Source organism: Citrus sinensis, chromosome 6 (genome assembly GCF_022201045.2).
Source record: "Citrus sinensis cultivar Valencia sweet orange chromosome 6, DVS_A1.0, whole genome shotgun sequence".
Taxonomy (NCBI): Eukaryota; Viridiplantae; Streptophyta; class Magnoliopsida; order Sapindales; family Rutaceae; genus Citrus; species Citrus sinensis.
Window position 1 is genome coordinate 20,213,054 of NC_068561.1, and position 22,252 is coordinate 20,235,305.

The 22,252-nt window shown below is 34.1% G+C and overlaps 5 protein-coding genes across 5 annotated transcripts; 1 reads left to right on the forward strand and 4 right to left on the reverse strand.

Annotated features, from left to right (window-relative positions):
• Positions 1-5,566: 5,566 nt before the first annotated feature.
• LOC102606782 (uncharacterized protein At3g28850) lies at positions 5,567-6,954 on the reverse strand. Its single transcript, XM_006481557.4, has one exon. The coding sequence runs from the start codon at positions 6,531-6,533 to the stop codon at positions 5,694-5,696; it is 840 nt and encodes a 279-aa protein (XP_006481620.1). The 5' UTR covers positions 6,534-6,954; the 3' UTR covers positions 5,567-5,693.
• Positions 6,955-7,100: 146 nt separating this feature from the next.
• On the reverse strand, positions 7,101-11,875 carry LOC102631379 (uncharacterized). Its single transcript, XM_006481556.4, has 4 exons — positions 11,687-11,875; positions 11,155-11,256; positions 8,894-9,054; positions 7,101-7,561 (listed from the first exon to the last, which is right to left on the reverse strand). The coding sequence occupies exons 1-4, from the start codon at positions 11,772-11,774 to the stop codon at positions 7,451-7,453; spliced, it is 462 nt and encodes a 153-aa protein (XP_006481619.1). The 5' UTR covers positions 11,775-11,875; the 3' UTR covers positions 7,101-7,450.
• Positions 11,876-13,357: 1,482 nt separating this feature from the next.
• Positions 13,358-14,389, reverse strand: LOC102631067 (RING-H2 finger protein ATL70). The gene has a single exon (XM_006481555.4). It carries the CDS (start codon positions 14,094-14,096, stop codon positions 13,560-13,562), a length of 537 nt encoding a protein of 178 aa, XP_006481618.1. The 5' UTR covers positions 14,097-14,389; the 3' UTR covers positions 13,358-13,559.
• A 2,227-nt stretch (positions 14,390-16,616) lies between these two features.
• LOC102630770 (uncharacterized) lies at positions 16,617-18,549 on the forward strand. Its single transcript, XM_006481554.4, has 3 exons — positions 16,617-17,128; positions 17,854-17,961; positions 18,050-18,549. Exons 1-3 carry the CDS (start codon positions 16,829-16,831, stop codon positions 18,359-18,361), a joined length of 720 nt encoding a protein of 239 aa, XP_006481617.1. The 5' UTR covers positions 16,617-16,828; the 3' UTR covers positions 18,362-18,549.
• Positions 18,550-20,572: 2,023 nt separating this feature from the next.
• LOC102630456 (agamous-like MADS-box protein AGL90) lies at positions 20,573-21,961 on the reverse strand. The gene has a single exon (XM_006481553.4). The coding sequence runs from the start codon at positions 21,959-21,961 to the stop codon at positions 20,573-20,575; it is 1,389 nt and encodes a 462-aa protein (XP_006481616.2).
• Positions 21,962-22,252: the final 291 nt, after the last annotated feature.

Genomic DNA, 22,252 nt, shown 5'->3' on the forward strand with positions numbered 1-22,252 from the left:
ATGAAATAAGCTGTGACACCTTCCGATTGATTTTGCCTTTTGAGTACCATACAAGTACCCACATTTGAAACTAATAAAACCTTTATTATATATATATATATATATATATATAAATATATATTTATATAAAACCTTATTACATATATCATAAGAGATGTTAGCTGATGAACTTTAGTTGACCCCAACCTATAAATTATTAAACTGCAGTTATCATTAACGCATGCTTATTGCTTGGGCATTTACATGCCTTGCGAAAGATTGTTGCAGACAATGATGAAACATTTATAAATCCATAACTAAGCTCATCTACTTGCCAGAAATCATTTTGACTGATTAGTTACTCATAACAAGCTTAATTAACACTTAAGTTAACAGGGGATGGGGATGTTCTTTAATCTATATATAAATGGGCAAGTCGTTGAGTAGCAATTTAGAGGTTAAAATTTCATTAAAAATCCTCTCAGATTTGTCGGCTCGATTAATTCCAACAAAGTGGTCACTCGTAAAATTAGAGACGGCCTTAAATTTACAGTGACATGTGAATGCAAGATCTTTTAGTCTTTCTTTGAGCTGGGCTTTTAATCCATTGATTGAACACGGAATCATCATCATCATGCTTTGCAGACAGCTTTACAATTTCTTTTTCTTTTGGTGGAAATTGACTCTTTTACCGTGTATTTGGTATCGTTTCACATCTGTCATTTCTCATTTTACAAAAGCACAAAATAAGAAAATGCATTTTAAAAGCTAATTTCTATTTTGGCAAAGAAAATGGAAACCGTCTTGTTTTCCATTTTAACAATGGAAAGTGAAAAATATAAACTTTTTAAAGTTTACTTACTTTTGTTCTTGCTGGGGCCCACTAAAATTTCAATTTTGATGTTTTGTTTGTGAGCAATAATAAATGGGTCCCACAAACACCCCCACTTTGATAATATTATATTATTTATTTATATTTATAATTTTACTTTTTTTTATCATATGATAATAAATTTTTAAAAAATATTACGCTAATATTATTTTAATTTTTTAAATGATGATTGTTAGACCAAAATATGAAAGGCCCAAACCCACAAAAAATATAAACCCAATGAAATTATTTTATATAAAATAACTCAAGCCTGTTCTCTATAAGAACGACCAAGATACTAACAATTATAATTAAAGTGTTTAAAAGCAAGACACGACAAAAAAATCAAAAGCGTGATTCAACAAAAAATGACCTAGGTCCATTCCTCGCAAAGAACGACCTAGGTTCATTCATCGCAAAGAACGACCTAAGTTCATTCCTCGCAAAGAACGACCTAAGTTCATTCCTCGCAAAGAACGACCTAGGTTCATTCCTCGCAAAAAACGACATAAGCACTTAGAAAATATTTATAAGTAAAACGCCCAAAGGGCGAGTTTTCGACAAAGTGTCAAAGACATGATTTAACAAAGAATGACCTATGTCTATTCTTTCAAAGAACGACATAGGTTCCCTCGCAAATAACGACCTAGGTCTATTCCTCGCAAAAAACGACCTAGGTCTATTCCTCGCAAAAAACGACCTAAGCACCTAGAAAATATTTCTTAATACGCCTAAAGGGCAAAGCTTTGGCAAAATTTCGAAGGCATGATTTAACAAATAACGACCTAGGTTCATTCCTCCTAAAAAACGACCTAGGTCCATTCATCACAAAAAAATGACTTAGATACTTCGAAAATATTTTTAAATAAGAGCGCACGAGCTACTTGAAATGGGCTTACGGGCAAATACACATTCTACGGAATGGGCTTACGGGCAAATACATATTCTACGAAATGCGCCTCCGGACAAATACACATTATACGGAATGGGCCTACGAGCAAATATACATTATACGAAATGCGCATATGGGCAAATATATGCATTTTACAGAATGCACCTACGGGTAGAATGCACTTACGAGCAAAATGTTGCAAAATCAATCCTCTTTGTAAGGAACCAATATAAGTGCCGAATTTAAGTTAAAGTCCATTAAAGATTAACAGCCCAAAAACATGACAAATGTCCAAAGATTACTTGTCACGAACAAGCTTGACGCATAATGACATGTGTCTTTATACATGAGTTTTGCAGACACTTGTCACTAAGACAATGCCACGTGTCATGATGCACCTCCACCTCATGGATCAAATTGTCTATATAAAGACCAAGACTCCCCATTTGAAGGTAGGAGAAAAAGGGTAAGGAAATGTTGTCATTCTCTCTCTAAATTATCTCTTTATTATTAAATTTGAAAGGCTGACTTGAGCGTCGGAGGGTTATTACCGGCAACCCCGGCACCCTTTGATAATTATTTCTTTTTGCAGAACAATTAACGACAAGGAGACATGTAATTTAAGACACTCGCCTCAAGGAAAAAATAAGCCACAAAACTCGATTTAAAAGAAAGCCCGAAACACAAATCAATCGTTGTACATTGAGCAAAAATTTTGCATCAACAATGATAATAATAATAATTAATGTTTTAACGAATATAAAAAATTACCATAATTATATATCCTCTATAATTTATGTGTATAAATCATCCAATAATAATTAAATAAAGTTTTAAATGATATAAAATCTATATTATAAATTATGCCATTTTATAACTATTTTAGTTGTTTATGTTATTTGTTAAAATTAACATCTATAATAACAATAATAATAATGATGGACCATTTAAAAGTAATTAAATATTAAAAAAATTTCATTAAATTATTTTATCATTCTCTTTTATTGTATCTAAATTTTTAGAACAAACAACCGAATACAATTTTTTTTATTTTCATAAAGTATTTTTTTTTCTAAATTACATGAGACTATTGTTCAATATTACAACTTATATTATATGAAATTAAAACTTATATTTACATATCAGATTATTACTAACTATTATGGGGGGTCGAACAACTGCACTCGCATAAGTGAGGACAACTGTTCTAACCACTCGACTAAAAGCTGAGTGCTATTTTCATACAATATCTTAAAACAATCAATCAAGCGTATTTTAAAATTTACCAACATTTAATCATTTTTGTTTCTATAAACAAATTCAAAAGCACCATTTGAAAAAAAGAAAAAAAAACCAAGCAACAAACGCATCCTTAGCTCGTGCTTCATTTATGACCTTTCAGAAAAGGAGGAAAAAAAAAAGGGAAAAAGAAAGCTTCACTTATATGACTTACGGACTTGGCGTCAATATGGTTTACGGAGGACGGTATGACATATTGATGCTTGAGAATTCAGGAGAAAAACTTAGGCCTATATATCAAATGGTCTTCTTTGGCCTGTTTAATAAATATATCTCACGTTTTAAATGATTTTTTTTTTTTTCTATTACGATTGGTCAACTCTAAAAAATATTTTTGTGTCAACATATTAGTAGATGTGTACAGATATGATGTCTAACACGCCTCCGTTTTAGAAAGTCTCAATTTCTTAAGTAAAGATTTTTAGGATATCCACAAATCCTATACATATACACATATACATACATACATACATATAAACATTTTGTTACATGATTTCTCTATTTGATTATTTTTGTTCTTAATATAGCTACCTATTGTCAAGCTTTTCGGAAGGCCCCACGAGAACATTACGATTAATTGTAATTTTTTTAATCATCCATTAGTATCTTAATAGTATTTCCAAAAAAAAATTATTATTAATTTCTTTCACTTTCCAAAAACACACTCAACCTTATTTGAATGTTAGAATTCTTTAATTACTAACCTTTTTCCATATTATACATGTTCCATAAATGTTTCCGACTTGTCAGATATGTGATAAGCTATAACCGACAGATCATACAGTGTTTACTCAAATAAAACATTCACAACATGCCATCTATGCAATGAATTATTGAACGACATGTTATGTGCGTTTTATAAAATGCACGCATTGTCATATATGTGATGAACTTATCAAAGATTAGTCATATCATCCTTACTCCAGAGTAAAATTGTACAATGTGTCATTTATATCCTAAATATATAAAATTATAAATGATGTTATACAAATTCTATAAATAGCTATGACATCATATCTTTGTGACGAACTTACAAAACAAAATTTATACAAAAATGCCATTTTTTTTTACTTTTGTTTTTCCTTTCTCTTTTTTCCAGCTTAATGAAAAATTAACCAGCGCGGTGACCTTTTCCTCTTCATCTTTTAGGTAGAAAGAAGTAATAGAAAATAGATTTTGCCTCAGCTATGATAAGTGGTTGATCAAAACAAACTGCAAAAACAAACGGTTTCTAGACAAATTACATTTACCTAATATTGATGAAATATACTCTTAGACATTTCATTTTACAAATCTGATGTTCTTCTGGCAATAATATTCAAACTCATGTCCTCTTATCGTATTATAAAAAAGAAATTGTTAGAGGTTAATTTAAATATTAGATTCCTTTACCTATGCTTGTATTATATGAAAAATTGTCAGTTATCCATCCAGAATTTAATCGCAGTTAGAAAAAACTTAAGAACTTGTTAAATTATCAGCTGCCCATCTAATTATTAATCATCAAAATAAGGGTAAAATGTGCATGAATTGCTGCACAAATTTACAATGCAAAAGAAGCAAAAGCTTTATTGACTCTTATATTGTTTAAAGAATTAAAGGTGGTGGTGATAAATTCATCATCATAAGGTCACACCACCTTTTATTCATTTAATCACCTTTTTTGATACCAACCAGTGACTTTTTCTCAAGAACAGCCATGTGCTTGCTCTCCCCCACTAATTATGCCCTCATAGCTTATCTCGTCAATGATTTAAGTTCAATTTCATCAACCTCCATGCATATGGTAGCTACTTTAAATTGTTTTTTCTCCTTAACTTTGATCTTGATTTATCAATATAAATTTGGTGCCTTGTGTGATTGATTAGACAAGTCCTGCGTAATTCCCATATCAATTTTCCTTGGTCGGGCCAGTTCGGTATTAATGTGAATTTTAAGTAATCGGCTTATTCGCTGTCCTGAAGAAATAATTGATCAAATAAGTACATGCATTGACAACTCTCCTGCTTCATTCTCATGTCAAAAAAAAGAAAAAGGAGTCAGTTAAGATGTAATTTCAGAGAGTTATGGAGATATAGTTCCAGGAAAGAGAACAAGTCTTGTCTTGGAATCTTGGAACAAAATATTGTAGTTTTGGATAAGAACAATTAACACAACAGGACTCTACAGTGAAATCTACTTTACAAGTTTAAATTTAATCTTTAACTCGAGAACCGCCAAATAAGAGAAATTTTTTTTGTTAAAATGTCAGGGGCATGAACTTATAATCAGATTACCAGCATTAAATTTATCAAATTCTTCTTCTTATCATTAGGGAAAATATTACGTTACAGTCATCGTATGTTGTATATAACCGTGACAAGTTGTTCATCATTATTGATCACAAATTGTAGTTATGTTTCTGGGATTTTTTTATTTCATTTATGAACTTATGCACTGATATTGTAACGCAAAACTGGGGAATTGTAAAGAAAACTTGCGGGTTGTTTCCGGCATCTAATTTGTACCGTTTACTAGGTTTCCGGTTGAAGCAACAAACGGTGATTCTAATTTCTAAGCATTGTAAAACTTGGGAAATGTTGTTAATCAGAAAACCAAGTACATGTTAGAGTAGAAGAAAGAAAATTACAATGTCTTGTGCACAATTATTTTTCAGGAGCAAATGGGGCACTTGACCAATCCATTTTCGTTACACTCAGGGCATCTAATGTGCAATTCATCATCATCATCATCTCCATCCCTAAACACCTTGCAGCTTCCGCTGCAATTGCTGCACAAAACAAATCTAATGTTGCCACAGCCATTGCACGAGCAATCGGACAAGTTTCTAGGAATTCCTTCAAGGAGTTTCTTCAGCTTCCCTTGCTCATGCAATCCCACGACTTCGTCAGCTCCTCCTATATACCTTCCCTTGATGAAAAGCCTTGGAGGGATCACTCTACCGCTCAATAAACTCCACAATTCATCCCTGAATTCCATATGCAACGACACGTCTCTCTCGTAAAATGTCACCTTAAAGCTCTGAAGCAAGAACCTGATAGTCCTGCAATCCTCAAATGTTTTTCTTATACCCCTCAGGCTTGTTGTGTAGAAAATGACTGAATCTTCTCCTCCTGGCGGACACTTCTCTTCGTAACCTTTTAGAAATGGAGATTCTTGGCTGTCCTTTTCCATCTCTTGGACTGCAACCTCAGGATTATCCTTTCCAGGCAGCCTGTCTTTGGACACTATGGGGGGTGTAAAGTTTTCTTCGTCGCCAAGGTTGAATCCCAATTCCGGTTCTTCATCTTTGAGCTCTTTAACGCGTCCGGATACTCCAATACTGTCAACTACTAGCTCAGCAATATCATTGCAGCCGTGATCTTCATCCGCATAAATCGGCAGGGTCTGACACTTTAAGGAACTCCTCCTAATGGCTAAGCCTTGTTTCAAGGTGTTGATTGTTGGGACAAATTTCAGTTTATTTAGAAGTCTGCCCTTCACTCCTTTCATGATGTGTTGTTGGATTTTTCTGATAAAAAAACTGACGGCATGTGATCACAGAGAAGGAGAAAGAGAGTGTGTAAAAACTTGCAATGAGAAAGACAACACAATGGGTTAGAGGACAGGAGACTGATTGAGTTTTTTCCTTCTGGTTTCCAAGTGGCAAAGTGAAAGCTGAAAAGCTGAAGTACTGCTTTTTGAACTTTTGAAATAGCTCATAATATAGAGTATTACCCTATTAGAGTGGGGGGCACCTCCTCTATTACAGAATCGAGACCACTAACCCACAAGTCCATAACTAAAAATTTGGTGCCCCATCAATCATGATAGTACTGGGGGACAGAAATTTTCCCTTCCACCACCAGCCAAAGCCAGAAGAGAAAAAGGAAAAATAAATGTATAAAGGGGTACGCCCGTAATTTTGCGGGGAAAGCGAACTGGTTAGATGACTAAGATGCCCTCATTGAGTTAATGTTTACGTGTTTAAGCCAAATGAACAAGGTGCCAAAAGAGCAGCGCTAAACTAGGAGACAACGTGTGCCAACCGATAATGATCATAATTGAGTACAGGGAGCAAAAAGCAACTTATGCTCTCGATTTGGGTAGAATTCCTCGAATTCAATCTTGATACATAACTAAAATGCACGAGGCTTACACAATGACCATTTTTAACTCAACATTCACTGATTAACTTTGTCGTCGAAGATTCACCGTGTTGAAGAGTAAAAACAATAGGATCCAACAATTTCAGGATGTTTTTTTCACTCTCTCCAACTTTGAAGCACTTTTAATTTTCGGAGGAGAAGAGAAATTTTTCATAACGCCAGCAATACTGAAGGTAGATACAACAACTAATTTTAAAGAGTATTTTCCTTTACATCAAATTTATATGGCAGAAAGGTAAACCGAAGGCATCTTCAAAGCTCTTAACTATCAGCCACGGAACTTGCAAATCCAATGGAGAAGTCAAAGGTAATGCATGTTAGCTCTTGCTTCTTGGTTGCATCATACATTTTCATCTTCAGAGAGTAGGTACCCTGCAAAACGAAATATTGCCAATTTAAATCCAGGCAGAGAACTGCAAACAAGAACTATTCCAACTTATCTTTGAAGGATCTTGTATGTTTTCTTCACCAAATCAACAGTTAAAAATAACAAAATGAGAATACAAAGAGATTGGGCAGAAAGAGGAAACATGAAGCAAACAGGAGGATTGGTTGAATTAAAATCACATAAAAGAAAATCCTAATGTTCTCTGCTTTTTGTCACTTCATTCAATAGTATTTTGAAAAAAGCATGAGTACGAAGACTGCCAAATTAGTTTGCGAACATTCGTAAACAGGCCAAGACTAACTCCATTTCTGGGTCAAAAAAATGCATCCAATAAACAGGTTTCTTCATTACCAACAGCAGGTTAAACGGAAATTTTCTTTTTTTTTTGTTTGGGGGGGGGGGGGGGGGGGGGGGGGGGGGGTTGGGGAAGCCCTTGACATATAACACACTTAAAAACCGTCTAGAAACACAGCTTCTAAAATACTTTCTTAAAAACTAATTGACAAACGCAAGGCCAACAACAGAAACACAGAGTGGATAGAGAAAAACATAGTTTCATAATTGCAATCTTTTATGTCAGGCATTCCTCTTCACATTCAAGTTCCAGATCATCGACTCATTTAATTATCCAACATTAGCAGAAAATGACTAAAATGATAGTAAGAGTTAACAAGTAACAAATATGATCAACGCAACTTGGTAGTCCACATAGATTATTTTCTCCCCCTATACACAACCGCGGAAAGAAATAGCAAATAAATCACATCTTAATGGTATATATAAGCCATACTTACAAACTTTAATGCTTCACCTAATTATGGTATATATAAGCCATAAATGTTTTCAATCTGGAGCAATTAAAGTAATCCCAGTTTTCTAACTTGGATGCTTCACCTAATAATGATATATAAGCCATAAACCGTTTCAATCTCCGGAACCATTAAAGTAATCCTGGTTCACAAAAATATGTATTAAATATACACTACACTCGGGGAATTTTTTCTTTGTTCATGTGAGTGGCATGGCTACAAACATAAAAAGCAAAAAAATAATCCAATAATGCTAAGATAAGTAGAAACATCAGCTGTGTTTCACAAGATTGGGTATTGAGGAAAGACAATTGAAACTACAAGATGAGGTCAAAACATTAACTTTGAGATAAAATCACCAGTAAGTGACAGGAGACAACTCCCCAGGCTCATTTATGCAACTATTCAGGCTCTGACTCATTGCATCCTTTTTTTTTTCTTTTTTCAATTTCAAAGTCAACAGTTTTCTTTTAGAAAATGAATGTTAATAAAAAAAATATAACTTACAGGAGGAGTGAATCCAGGTAAAACTTGAGAGTGAGCAACCACAAAATCACCAGTTGACACAGGGCAGGATGTCTCATCACAAAGATCATGTGTCTCACTGTGAATGTGCCACCCAAAGTAGGAAACATCAATCACCAGTTTTCCTCCGGAGATTGCTTTATCTGTATAAAATGCACAGTCAAACCTGCTAGCGTCAAAACTTGAAAAGCCAGTAACAGGTAGACAAGAAGAATAAGCAATATTTTGAGAAAAAAACTGGTACATGGAATATGTAGAGATTTACAAAAGCTGAACAAGATGTCCACTAGCCCCAAAAACAGCCTAAGAATTAACAAATAAGAGAGTATCTCCAAACAGAAAGTTTCTATCTTGGAAGGGCTAAAACAGTACAAGGCAAAAACTTTCCCAAAAGACAAAAGCCACCTAACTTAAAACTCCTTCCAATGAAGTATCATGAAATTCCTTTGAAACTGAATCCCAAAGAGGAGCTAGAAACCTAGCTCTATCCCACAGATAATTAGCATCTTCCCCTCTGGAATTCCCGAAAATTGTATTGTCCCTTTCTAGCCAAATAACCCATAGAGCAGCCAATGTGCTACATTTCCATAATACTCTTGCCTCTTATCTTTAGCAAAAGCCCAACACATGTTAAGCATTGGAACACGAGTGCGGCAAGGACCATAAGCCTTCAGTAGCTTGGAATAGGGTATTCCACAGGCTAGAAGCTACTTTGCAGCGTAGAAAGAGACGATCAGCAGTCTCTTCACTGTTCTTGCACATTATTCATTCAAAGAAGAATAAACACTATTCAACTTTGTTCATTGGGTTTAAGCCAGGAAAATTGATTCAGTATATGAAATCAGATGGCTTGGATTCATCGAAGGACATCTGAAGCATGAATGAATCTAAAATACAAGGAAAATCTAAAAACACTTATAGAAGCAAAGGAAAAATCAATTCCACTAAATTTGAGTGTTCAAATATTCAATCTCCAAGATGTTGAAGACTTGTAGTGCAATATCAGAGAATTAGATACAAAGAACCCGTTTATTTATGTTCCAACACTGTAAGGGTATGCCTTCAATATCATCCAATTTTGTATTTATTGGTGCCCATTCTTCAACAACTTTTCAGCTTCATTTCTAGTGCTTATCACCAGGAAGCTGAGATAAAATTTATTTGACTGTTTTTTCGTACTCTTGCTCATCTTTCCAGAAATTAATTCATGTAAAAATAGAAGAAGAGTACCCCAAAAAAAAAATGAAATCATAACTTTCAGATGATAACCAATAGGAAGGCAGTACAAAAAAGCAGATACAAAGAAATCTTTCATACACTGATAAAAAACTTTAGACACGTATTATCAGTCTGGTATACATTGGAAGCCTTTCTTCAACAACTTTTGAGCTGCATTTCTATTGCCTATGACCAGAAGGCAAAGATAAAATTACGTTTATTTATTTATTTTTGTAATCTTTTTCTATCTTTCCAGAAATTAGTCTCTGGAAAAATAAAAGAAGACTAAAAAAGATTGAAATCATAACTTCCAGATGATGAAAGGCAGCCAAAAAGGTTAGATACAAATTGTATATTTACATAGATCAAAAGCTTCTGACAATGTAAGCCTTTGGTATTATTGACCCTTGTATTTATTGGAAGCCTTTCTTCAAAAACTTTTAAGCTTCATTTCTGTTGCTTATCACCAGAAAGCTAAGATAAAATTTTGATTAAATTTTTTTTTAACTCTTACTTTATCTTTCCAGAAATTAATTTCTGCAAAAGTAGAGAAAGAGTAAAAAAAATTTGAAATCATAACTTTCTAGTGATGAACAGTCCGAAGGCAGCACAAAAAAAAGGTTACACGCAAAGAAATTGTTTATTTACATTGATCAAAAACTTCCGACACTGGAAGGGCATGTCTTCCATATTATTCACTTTTGTATTTATTGGAAGCCTTTCTTCAATAACTATTGAGCTTCATTTCTATTGCTTATCACCAGAAAGCTAAGATAAATTTTGCTTTTTCCAGAAATACATTTGAAATCATAGCTGTCTGATGATGAACATTGAGAAGGCAGCACAAACGATATTCAAGTCACGGATGGAATTTGTTTAAGAAACATTTATGATTTGAAAATAATTAGAGAAATAAAAAAGCATAGGATAAAATTAAAAACTACAAGATAGACAACAGTAAACAGTCCCTACATTGTTATAATTAAGCAATCAATCAAACAAACAGCATGAAAACTTTACGACACCTGTAGTAGCAGAGATGCTGAAGGTAGCCTCCCTGCCTCTTGCCACTGGATAAGGGGATATGTCAACTCCACGAACCTTCACATCATAATCAGCATTCTTATCTGCAATTACAACCAAAAACATTAAAATTCAAAAAAAAGAAAAAAATACTTTTCTTTTCTTTTCCACCGTGTTCGTCAATCAAAATCTAACATAAAATTTAAATTCACTAAGTCTCACTAATATAACAAATCCAATCATCCAAAACTCACCAAATTAATTACAATAAAAGTTGCAATTACAACCAAAAACATTAAAATTAAAAAAAAAAGAAAAAATACTTTTCTTTTCCACCGTGTTCGTCAATCAAAATCTAACATAAAATTCAAATTCACTGAGTCTCATTAATATAACAAATCCAATCATCCAAAACTCACCAAATTAATTACAATAAAAGTAAACGTAATTTACTAATTCAATAGAAGATGAATTTAAAAGAGAGAATGAGAATCAAAGCGATTGAATTTGAAGGAGGTTAAAAGAGAGACAGACCGCAGTACTTAACATCGGTAGCTCGGGCCAAATCTACAATCAAGCAAAGCGATAGCACAATGGCAAGCTTGAACTTGATCGTCGCCATGATTGATTCTTAAAAAAATTACAAAATTTTAGTGAATGATTTAAATTTTTGGGGATACTTTTTGGGAGAGCAGCATACGAGTGGAATTAAGAATAAATGAAATGAGATAAATATAAACGAGTTGGCGATTCCGGGTATTATGCTGTGTAGTTGATGTAGGAGCTGTATCTGATCAAGACCGTTGCATTGCCAGATTTTAGAAGAACCAACGGTGATGATCTGTTACTCGAGTGCTGTTGGATGCGGACGATTCGTCCTCCATGACTGGTAGTTGGGTCCGGACCGTTAGGTGAAACGTTATCGTTTTATTATATCAATCGAGTGTAGTTGTATAAATCGTAGTGGTGGAATTGCTCTCTTAACAGGGTTGAGTTTTCAAAGGCTGGAAACATTCTCCCTCTCACATTCAAGGATAGAACAGATGTCTCCCTAACTTTAATTTTTTTATTTATCATTTTCATACGAATAGGTAAATCGCACAAGGAACAAACAAATATAATTATGTAAATTACCCGTAAATAAAATTATAAAGAAGTGAGAGTTTTTATGTCCAGTAAAATTTGCAAGGCTTGCCTTTTTTCTTTTTTCTTTTTTTTTTTAAATTAGAAGACTAGACTTGCTCTTTAAGGAAAGCTTTTAGAGGATAAAACAAAAGTTTAGTTGAAATAAAATGAAAATAGTCAAATACTTCTACCAGTGGCATCTGGTTTTGGTTTTGGTTTGAGACTTTGAATTTACGTGTTCCTTTCAAAAGTTAAAAAAAAAAAAAAAATTTGTGCGACTTTCTTATCAAAAAACTTCCCCTTTCACATTGGGCTTTGTTTATCATTAGTCCCAAACGATCTGGATTTCTTCACAGGCCGAGATTGTAAGGTGGAGTTGATCATATAATATTATGTGCAATTTGAACGTCACATGTGCAGATAAGCTGACTCATAATTTTCCCACCCCAGTGCATAAATTAAGCCTCAATTAAGCGAGTAGCTAGGGCAATGAGTAGCACATTCATGCATATGAAATTTTGACCCTCATGGGTCGTGAACTAAGCTCAAGAAACATTCAATGCGTGAATTTCAGAAAATATTCAAGAAAATTGAAATCTCATTTTTCAAAGCAAAGCAAATTTCCATATCTAATTTGATTTTTAATCATTTTTTATGACACTAGCAATCATTCAAGTAACAAGTCAGAGTAGAATAAGCAAAGATAAATTATCGGGTAAATAAAATGTTAGTCTTTGCTTTATTGTATTTGTTATCAGACAAGGCAACCTAGGATCATGTGCCCTGCTTTTGAATTGAGAAACATAAGTAATTAATTGACATGGTGGGTTTAACCTTCAGTTTGAAAATTTCAGTAATCATTGATCATAAAAAATAAACAAACGTGTTATATTTCCTTATTGCTAATACCGAATGACATGTGCCCTAATGCGAAGATGAAATGTTTCGCCCTTTTTTTCTGTATATGCGATCGCTACTTCCAACTCTCTGACTTATGATGCCAGCTGCATTGACAATCCAAAAGCTATGCAAAGATTCAATTAACCAAAAGAAACTAGCAATCATATCAAAGAGAACAAATTTCCAGAGAAGCTGTATTGCATATGCACCAATCATGCATTGTAATTTGTATCATATAAAATCGGAATCCATAACTATTTTATAAGGTGGGGTAAAAAAAAAAAATGAAAAAGGCGAAACTAACAACAGTGGCAGCTCCGATGAGATAGCAACTTTGCTTCACAGTAAGTTCAAAATGACGATGCCACATATCATACATGAATTAATCCGTTCTGGCGGCCAGCGGAACCACCTCAGCCAGCGGCGTGGAAAGCGGCGTCGGGAGCGGAGACGTTCGACAAACTGGACACGTGGGATGCAATCTCAACCATGGGTCAACGCACTTGACGTGGAACAAATGGCTGCAATCGGGCAGCAGCCGTAGCATATCGGAGCTTCTGTAATCAGCCAAGCATATAGAGCAGCACGTAGCAGTAGAATCCTTCTTCTGTAGCCTGGCTTCCGAATAGGGCAACTTCGGGTAGCTTTTGATTGTGCTCTCATCAAGCCCCACATCGATAACAATACTGCTTTGATTATGATCAGCCCCCCCATCATTCTGGCCACGATTGTTATTATTACTTCTCTGGTTGGTTGTTTGCTGCTGTTGTTGCCCTCGAGTGCAAAAGTATGATGCTAAGGTGATCGTTGTGATTAGTATAAGAATCCCCACTGAAACGCCAATGCCATAACCAAACCCTCCGATGTTGGAAGAGCCAAGGAACCCGTCGCTTGCTTTAACTGTAGTCTCGTTCATCATAATATTAACAAAAAGTAGTAAAGGATGCAGAAGATGAAAGAAATAGGTATGGCTAAGTCAGCCATTTGGAAAATGGATGAAGAAAAAGTTATTAATTAGTAGATGATTCAAAGGTTTTAAAAAGTCAACTGAGAAAGACAGAGAGAGAGAGAGAGTGTTGGTGAAGTTTTAAATACGGGGAGGCGTATTGGGATTTAAGTAAAGATACGACAATGAGGCAGCAAGACATGTGAAGCCATCATGCCCTTCCAATGTTATTAGATTAGATAATAAATAATATAAATAAAAATGAACATACATGGTTGTGGCTTTCTTTTCACCATAAGCTAGCGTCTTGTATCTTTATTTAATTCTCTCTCTCCGAGCGTGCAGAGCATTTACCATGCATTTGCAAGTAAGTTGCTTCATCATGCTATTTCTTTTTCTTTTCCGTTAAGGCTTTGAATATCATAGCGAGGGTAATGCCATGGATAAGTACATAAAATTTTGTATGATGTGGATAGAGGGTTATATTATTATTAGATGTTTATACTGATATAATACGATACGTCAATTTGTACCAAAAAAAAATTTATAATTCTTGAATTAATATTAATATTTCGATTCATACAAGTTTTAATTAAGTGATCTTAATATTATATATTTTTGTAGTAAAATACTGTTGTATTGTAAGAATCACAATTAGGTCCGCTTAGGCAAATCCAAGAGTTTGTCCCCGACCCGAGACTGGCTAATTACAAAATACCGTAGTTGATGGCTTTTCCTTTTTTTATTTAAGTGACGTAAGCCTGTTATGTGTGCCCACAGGAATTTGTTGGTCATACAACTAGAGAGCAAGTATGAGCAGCCGTGACAATACGTATATAGAAAATAAAAAGAATTTGGTGTCGGACCGTTGGCATTTCCCACCAACTACGTAACGCCGATTTTTTAATTAGAGTAATAATACAATTATAAATTATTGTACGTGTCATTAATTTATTAGTTGAATGAAAATATAAAATAATAAAAATAAATCATATGAGTAAAGTGATATTTAATTCAACCAATCTTATCATGCCACATTAATTTGTACAAAATAAATTTATACAAAAATTTATGACTATATTATTATTCTTTGAATTATTAATTACGAGAGGTATCTAACTGTACAATAAATAATTATTACGAGCTGACGATGATGGTGGCAGTTAATTAATTAATTAATTAATTAACATGTTTTTCGCATATCCCCGTGGTGGCAATTTTTTGGACTAATTTGGTTGGGCTTTGGACTCGGAAGTGGTGGTTAATTAAATTGGTCGTCACTGTACACACCCGCATGCATCAACCTTCATCCTCAACTTCTGGCATAACTCATTGGGCATCCTCTTAAAAGTTCCGTAATGGATGGAAGTTTGCCATGACAGCTATATTGTGGCAACGTTCGAGTTCAGAACGGTTGAATTTGTCTTCAAATAATTTAAAAGTAATGTCAATTGCACTATGTAAAGAGATCTAAATGGGACCCCGGATCTTTGTACATGTTTATGTGAATGTTGATGCATACAATGACATAATACGATATAAAAAAACCTTTGAAATATATATTTATTATTTAACCTTATTCCTTATTTTATTAAAATAAGGGATTATATTATTGTAAAATTACTCTGTATATAAATCTTGATTTATTTACTTTATCTCAACTAAATGAATTAATTATTGATAAAATACTTAGGTAGCGTTTGTTTTTTTAACTTAATAACTTAAAGTGACTTAACTTAATTAATTAAGTTAATTAGATGTATTTATTTTTATAACTTAATGAGACTTATTAGATAATTTTGACTTAATAAAATAATATATTTTTTTTGGCTTTTTACTTAATGGAGAAATCTGAATTAAGTCAATTACTTACTAATGTCAAAAATATCCCTGCTTTATAATTTATTTTTCATGTCTATCCAAAAACTCACCCATAGACATTTACCCCACATAAAAATATTCTTATTTTTTCTTTCTTATATTATATACGATAAAATTTGAACTTTATGGTATTTTATATATTAAAATTCTAAAATAATTATGTATTCACTTGAATATAGTTTTACTTATAAATATTAAAATATTATGGTATTTAATATATTATTTATTTGACATTCAAATTTAATAAGGATACAAATGTAAAAGTATATATTTTCAGCTTTTTAAATTGAAAAAAATAAATAATTTAATACTTATTTTCTGAGATTCAGACAAAAAAATAAACATATTATTCAGATTCAAACATTCAGAATTCAGATTAATTCAGGTCTATTCAGATTTCAGACAAAAAAAAAACGCCACCTTAGTAAAAAAAAAAAATGTAATATTTCCACTCAATTAAAAAAAAATCCCGTATCATTGTCAAGTAGAAACTAGCTTTATCTTACATAGTTTACAGAAAGAATTTATTTATTTATTTTGCAATTATTAGAAGAGTTGAGTAGGTGTATGAATGTAACGTCATTGATCAAAATTTTGAGGGATAAACAATTAAACACCGATATCATTTGGGTCAAACTCTGATCTTACCGATACATTGATCCAGCCCAAACAGGTCCATAATCTTCTTCCACGTCGAAGCAAGCAAGCTGGCGTCCTTTCATCGTCATCTCTCGCTCTCCCCGTTTCTACCACTGTGAAGTCCAAACAAACGAACTAAGCGTTGGACTCTCAAAAATCCCAAAAAAAGAAAAAAAGTTGCAAAAATGGAAACTATCTTCTTCTTTCTTCTCCTTACGACGTCCTGTTTTTCATCTCTAGTCGAGTCATCCGATAATAACCACATGTACTCGCCGTGCGGCGACACGAAGGTCGAAAGATCCGACGGCTTCACTTTCGCTATCGCGTTCGCATCGAGGAGCAGTTTCTTTCTCAACAATAGCCAACAGTTGTCTCCCTGTGACCGACGACTCTCGCTTTCTTCATCAACTTCTCAGATCGCCGTTTTTAGGCCTAAAGTTGACGAGATCTCGCTTCTTACAATCAACACGTCGTCGTTCTCTCCGGTTACTTACATTTTTTTCAACTCTCTTTTCGTTTTTTTAAAATTTTACTTGAACTTATTGTATTCTTATTCACATTAAAAAAAAACTAAAAATAGAAAGACCTAAATATCGGTTATTGTTGCTGCAATTTTATAGCTGATAGCTTAGGAATCCAGATTCTCCACTATAAAACTTGAGATTGTTGTTATTGTACATTTTTTAACAGTAATTAATTGGAATGAAACAGCTTATAACTTATATTGCTTGAATTAAGCATTGATAGAAACCGAGGGGAGGGAGGAAATACGAGAGATGTTCAACCAATATTTCATTCTAGGCTTTTTTAAATTTGATTGAAATTAATAGGGGATTTGGTTGATGAAGACAACTGTAAGGAATTATGTTAAGGACTTATTGAAAGTGATTTGGTTTAGGTTTTAGTTTTTTCTTGTGAAAATCCTTATTTAGAAACCAGACTAAAAGTCTCCAATTGACTTCTCTATTGAAGACTGCTATGTATGAAACGTGCTGCACTATGAGCTATATAGTGCTGGAAGTTAGTCGATTTTTCTTTTTTAAATTTACTAACTGCATTTATATATATAGTTTTACCTAGATGAGGTCTGTTTTATACTAGTTGACTGTTTACATGGAATTCTTTTCTTTTAGCCTTGTTGATTCACAAAAATGATCGTATCATCTATTAATGACTTATTTAAAGTGTCATAATCTATTATGCTTTGCAGGATAATTATGGTGGGTATATGGTTGCATTTGCTGGTCGAAAATATGCTGCAAGGTCCCTCCCTGCTTTTGTTGCAAACAGTACATACACCGTAACCAGCTTTACTCTTGTAAGAGAGATTTTAGAATCTGTTTTATGATCATCTCAATTTTGCTTGTAAACTTCTGTGAAGACTGACAAGATTTTGTTAAATGCAGGCGCTTGAGTTTAAGAAAGGCAGGCTGCAAAACTTGTACTGGAAAAGGGATGGTTGTTCTAAATGTTCAGGAAACTCTAATTTTGTCTGCCTTAACAATCAGGATTGTGCTATCCGCTCAACCAGCTGCAAGAACCATGGAGGCTCTGTAGATTGCAGCCTTGGAATACAATTGGCATTCTCTGGCACTGATAAGCACCTTTCAGTTCTCAATTCATGGTACGAAGTCGAGAATCTTCGTCAGTATTCACTCTATGGCCTCTATTCAAATCTCAGGGATTCTCTCACTGGTCAGTACAACAAGATCTTCTAACTGTGCTTCAGATGTTTTGTAGAGTTCATCTACCGGTATGTTGTAATTCTTTTTCTTATGTATTTTAAATGGATATTGATTCTGCATTGCACTCTGTCCGTGAGGGATTTTCTTGTTTATGCTCTCCTTTGTGTAAATTTAGTGCTTCACAACTATTTGAATGTCATTACATTTGCATTCCTCTTTAACATGTGGATCTTGTTGAACCTTTGTGTCTGGTCTGAAAACCTTTATAGTTGGTTGTAGAAACTTTTCATTTATTGAATTTAATTTAGATGCTTGTTTACATTTCCCCTTTTAGTGGGACTATAGTGATGGTAAAATGGATATTTATTCCTGCACGTTTCAATTCAGTGATGATAAATTGTAAAATTGCTTTCAGTTGAAATTTTAGGAGGGTATTGGAGTATGCTACAGAATCTAGAAGCTTGAGTTTAAGAAAGTCTTTTGAAAATGAATAAGGAAGAACTAGTTGCTATTACTTTTTGACCAAATTGAAAATTGGGCATAAAAATAGAAGTTTTTAAGTTATTTTTTCCCCACTAATCACTTCATTTCAACAAAAAATAGAAAAATTCGCTTTCGTCCTTACCATGCATGCAACAAAACAAAAACCAAGTGCTTAAACAGCTTGCATTATTAGCCTCATTAAGCACTCACATGAACTATCTTACAAAAGATTCAACTCGCATAATCATTCTTTATATGTTAATGTTAAAACATTATATATCTCATTTAATGATAATAGTTAATAACACTTGAACATGCACCGTAGACAAAGTTAGTTCATTGACAATACTTTTGTCTTATATAGTCATCACCTATCTAGAGGTCCTTTACTTTAATAAAGTGAGGGATAAATTAAAAGATAAAAAAATACAAATTTCAATACACTACAGGACAAAATGCATTGCATTGGAGTCTGTGATTTTTTTGTTTTTTAACTTGTCCTTTTATTAAAGCGAGGGATCCGTTATTGAAATCTCTCTCTCTCTCTCTCTCTCTCTTTTTGAGATGCAAAAAAGAATTGATGATCTTTTGAATAAACTAGAAAGGAAAATCTAGATTTATACAATTTTAAGTAAATAAAAATGCAAATGTCAAGAGATTTAAGTATAATAGTCCTGAGAAAAGAAATTCAATTAAATTGGAATTTTTTTTTCTATCAAAAGAAAAAAAAATTAATGTTTTACCTTTTTTTGCTTCTCTTGATTATAAGATTACCTAATGAATTACGTTGTAACATTTGTCAGAAGGAACATGTTAAGAATGACTTTTCATGCTCGGCAATCTACAAAAGATATGAATCTGACTGCATGTGTGCCTTGAAAACACACATCAATGCATCGAAAAATTGATTTGAAGTGTCTTTTTAAGTTCTTATTTGAGCACATGTTGGGTATGACTTTTGATGTCTAAAAATCCACAAAAAACAAGAGTTTCATTAACAATGTGTATTGAAACACAAATATTGAATCTAAAAAATTGAAGGAATGAGTCATTTAAGATTCTTCACGCAGAGAGTCTTATTTGACATGTGTCTAAATGATACATATTAAGAGGATCCTTTTTATTAATTATTTTTAACATAGTATCATAAGTGATCTTGATTCAGTTGTGGAATATAATTCACTCTCTCATGATTAATGTTTCACTTGTAAAGAATTTCTTAATGTATTCCTATGGTACAAACCTAAACATCTCTGAGTATTTCACAAACAACTAGCAGTATTTGTGGAGTATAAATTTCAGTGAATATTTTATTCAAAGTATAAGAAGGAAACCTTGAGAAGAGAGGTAGTTTTCTTTAATGCCACTATCTCATGTGTTCTGTTTTTATTTTTTCCTTTTGAAATAGGTTGGATGTTAAGTTTTTAGAAATTATTTCTCTTTAGTTATATGATTATCCTATATATTTGCTCATAGAAAGGCAAGACAGACTTTTATTATAGTCGGACTTAACATTGACATGACCCAAGCAGAACATTATAACAGCTGAATAACTTCAGCTACACAACTGACTCGATTGAAGGAAAACATGACAGCTGAAAAACTTCAGCTACACAAACAACTGAAATGAAGGAAAACATCATAACAGCTGAAAAACTTCAGCTACACGAAGCAACTCAATTGAAAAGGACCACATAAAACATACTGGATGAAAATAAACAAACAGAACCTGCATGAACTGCATGATAAACTCTCATAAATTCAAGGATAGAAATTGTGAGGCCATTGTTTGGTAACATCATATGGCATCCCAACATCACTTCCAGGGATGCTACCGCCAAAAAGCTCAGATGACAGCCCCATATCGCTGCTGGCAGCAGTGCTAGCCACTCCTGTATTCTCTTGCCGCAGGCCGAGATTAACATCATTGCCTCCAAGGCTGCTGCTGCTTCCGATGTTGATGTTTCCTTGTGGCAGCCCCAGACCAGAACCAATATTATAGGCTCTAGGATTCCCACAAGGCAATCTCAGATCAGAACCAATATTATAGGCTCTAGGACTCCCATGAGGCAACCCCAGATCAGAACCAACATCATAGGCCCTAGGATTCACATGAGGCAACTCCAGGTCAGAACCAACATCATAAGCCCTAGGATTCGCATGAGGCAACTCCAGGTCAGAACCAATATTATAGGCCCTGGGATTCACATGAGGCAGCCCCAGATCAGAACCAATATTATAGGCCCTGGGATTCACATGAGGCAGCCCCAGATCAGAACCAATATTATAGGCCCTGGGATTCACATGAGGCAGCCCCAGATCAGAACCAATATTATAGGCCCTGGGATTCACATGAGGCAGCCCCAGATCAGAACCAATATTATAGGCCCTAGGATTCCCATGAGGCAACCCCATCTGATTTGCAGCACCAGAACTGGCAGCAAATGCTTGATGAGAAGCTGACCCTGCATCACTTTTAGTCCTTCCACTGCTACTGCCAGCGATGTTCTCGCTGTTTTTCATCATATCAATGAACCATTGGTCCCACTGAGCGGATTCTGTCAGGTTCCTTCCGCCTCCACCTGTACTTCCTCCAACACCAGCCGTGCTGTCCTCTGGAGCAGGGAGTTGAGGAGGGGGAGGGGGTGGAGGCGGAGACTCTTGTGGAGGAGGATTGATCTGTTCATAGTATTCCATCCTCTTCCTTAAATCCTTTTTTCTTTCCTCCATAAGCCAAACTAAACCTTGCAGTTCATTTATGTTAAAATCATCAGTTTTCTTACCAAGATGGAATTGTTCCATGAGATTGGAAACTTCCATCACTTTGTTTTTTCTGCTGTTCTTCTTCAGTTGATCCTGCGATTTGGCCACCCTTTCTTTGAGGTAAGTTTCTTGATTCATCATTTTCTTGGACTTCTCCATTTCCGGCATATTGTTGAACCTTGCAAGCAGCTGTTCCACCACCGGGCGAGACGGCCACATTGCTGGCTCGCTTTCATCTGGGCTATAGATTATAATGAATGCATTGACATCACAGAGGGTAGTCAATTCACTCACTTTCTTCAGCAAGCCAACCTTTCTTTTCTTAAGGCTGGCTTTTCTGGCACTATCATTTGCTATCCAATTGAGCTTCACCTTCTTTCTTGTCATGTTTTCGAATTTTGTGTCTCTTTTGTGCTTTGAAACACTGACCAAGAGTGGGTTTATATAGTGTAGGGCCAGGGGTAGAACTGAAATAAAATTAGGGTTTAGGGTTATTTTTAGCTATTAAGATTGTAAGGCATTTAGGTTAAGAAATCTATTTGTCCAGATTCTAAGATTATTTTGCTAGGTTAGATACTTCAATTTCATTGTTGGCAATTGTAGGATTATTCATTGTTATTTAATGCTAAGTTTTGAAGCCCTATCTGGACTAATTTGTATGAAGTTGGTTTTTTAAGG

Coding starts and splice junctions, on each gene's coding strand:
- LOC102630456 (XM_006481553.4), bottom strand. CDS start 21,961: ATGACAAGAAAGAAGGTGAAGCTCAATTGGATAGCAAATGATAGTGCC.
- LOC102631379 (XM_006481556.4), bottom strand. CDS start 11,774: ATGGCGACGATCAAGTTCAAGCTTGCCATTGTGCTATCGCTTTGCTTG. Junction 9,055..11,154: donor CAGCATCTCTGCTACTACAG/GTGTCGTAAAGT, acceptor CATTTTATACAG/ATAAAGCAATCTCCGGAGGA. Junction 7,562..8,893: donor TACCTGGATTCACTCCTCCT/GTAAGTTATATT, acceptor TTCGTTTTGCAG/GGTACCTACTCTCTGAAGAT.
- LOC102606782 (XM_006481557.4), bottom strand. CDS start 6,533: ATGAAAGGAGTGAAGGGCAGACTTCTAAATAAACTGAAATTTGTCCCA.
- LOC102630770 (XM_006481554.4), top strand. CDS start 16,829: ATGGAAACTATCTTCTTCTTTCTTCTCCTTACGACGTCCTGTTTTTCA. Junction 17,129..17,853: donor ACACGTCGTCGTTCTCTCCG/GTTACTTACATT, acceptor TATGCTTTGCAG/GATAATTATGGTGGGTATAT. Junction 17,962..18,049: donor CCGTAACCAGCTTTACTCTT/GTAAGAGAGATT, acceptor TGTTAAATGCAG/GCGCTTGAGTTTAAGAAAGG.
- LOC102631067 (XM_006481555.4), bottom strand. CDS start 14,096: ATGATGAACGAGACTACAGTTAAAGCAAGCGACGGGTTCCTTGGCTCT.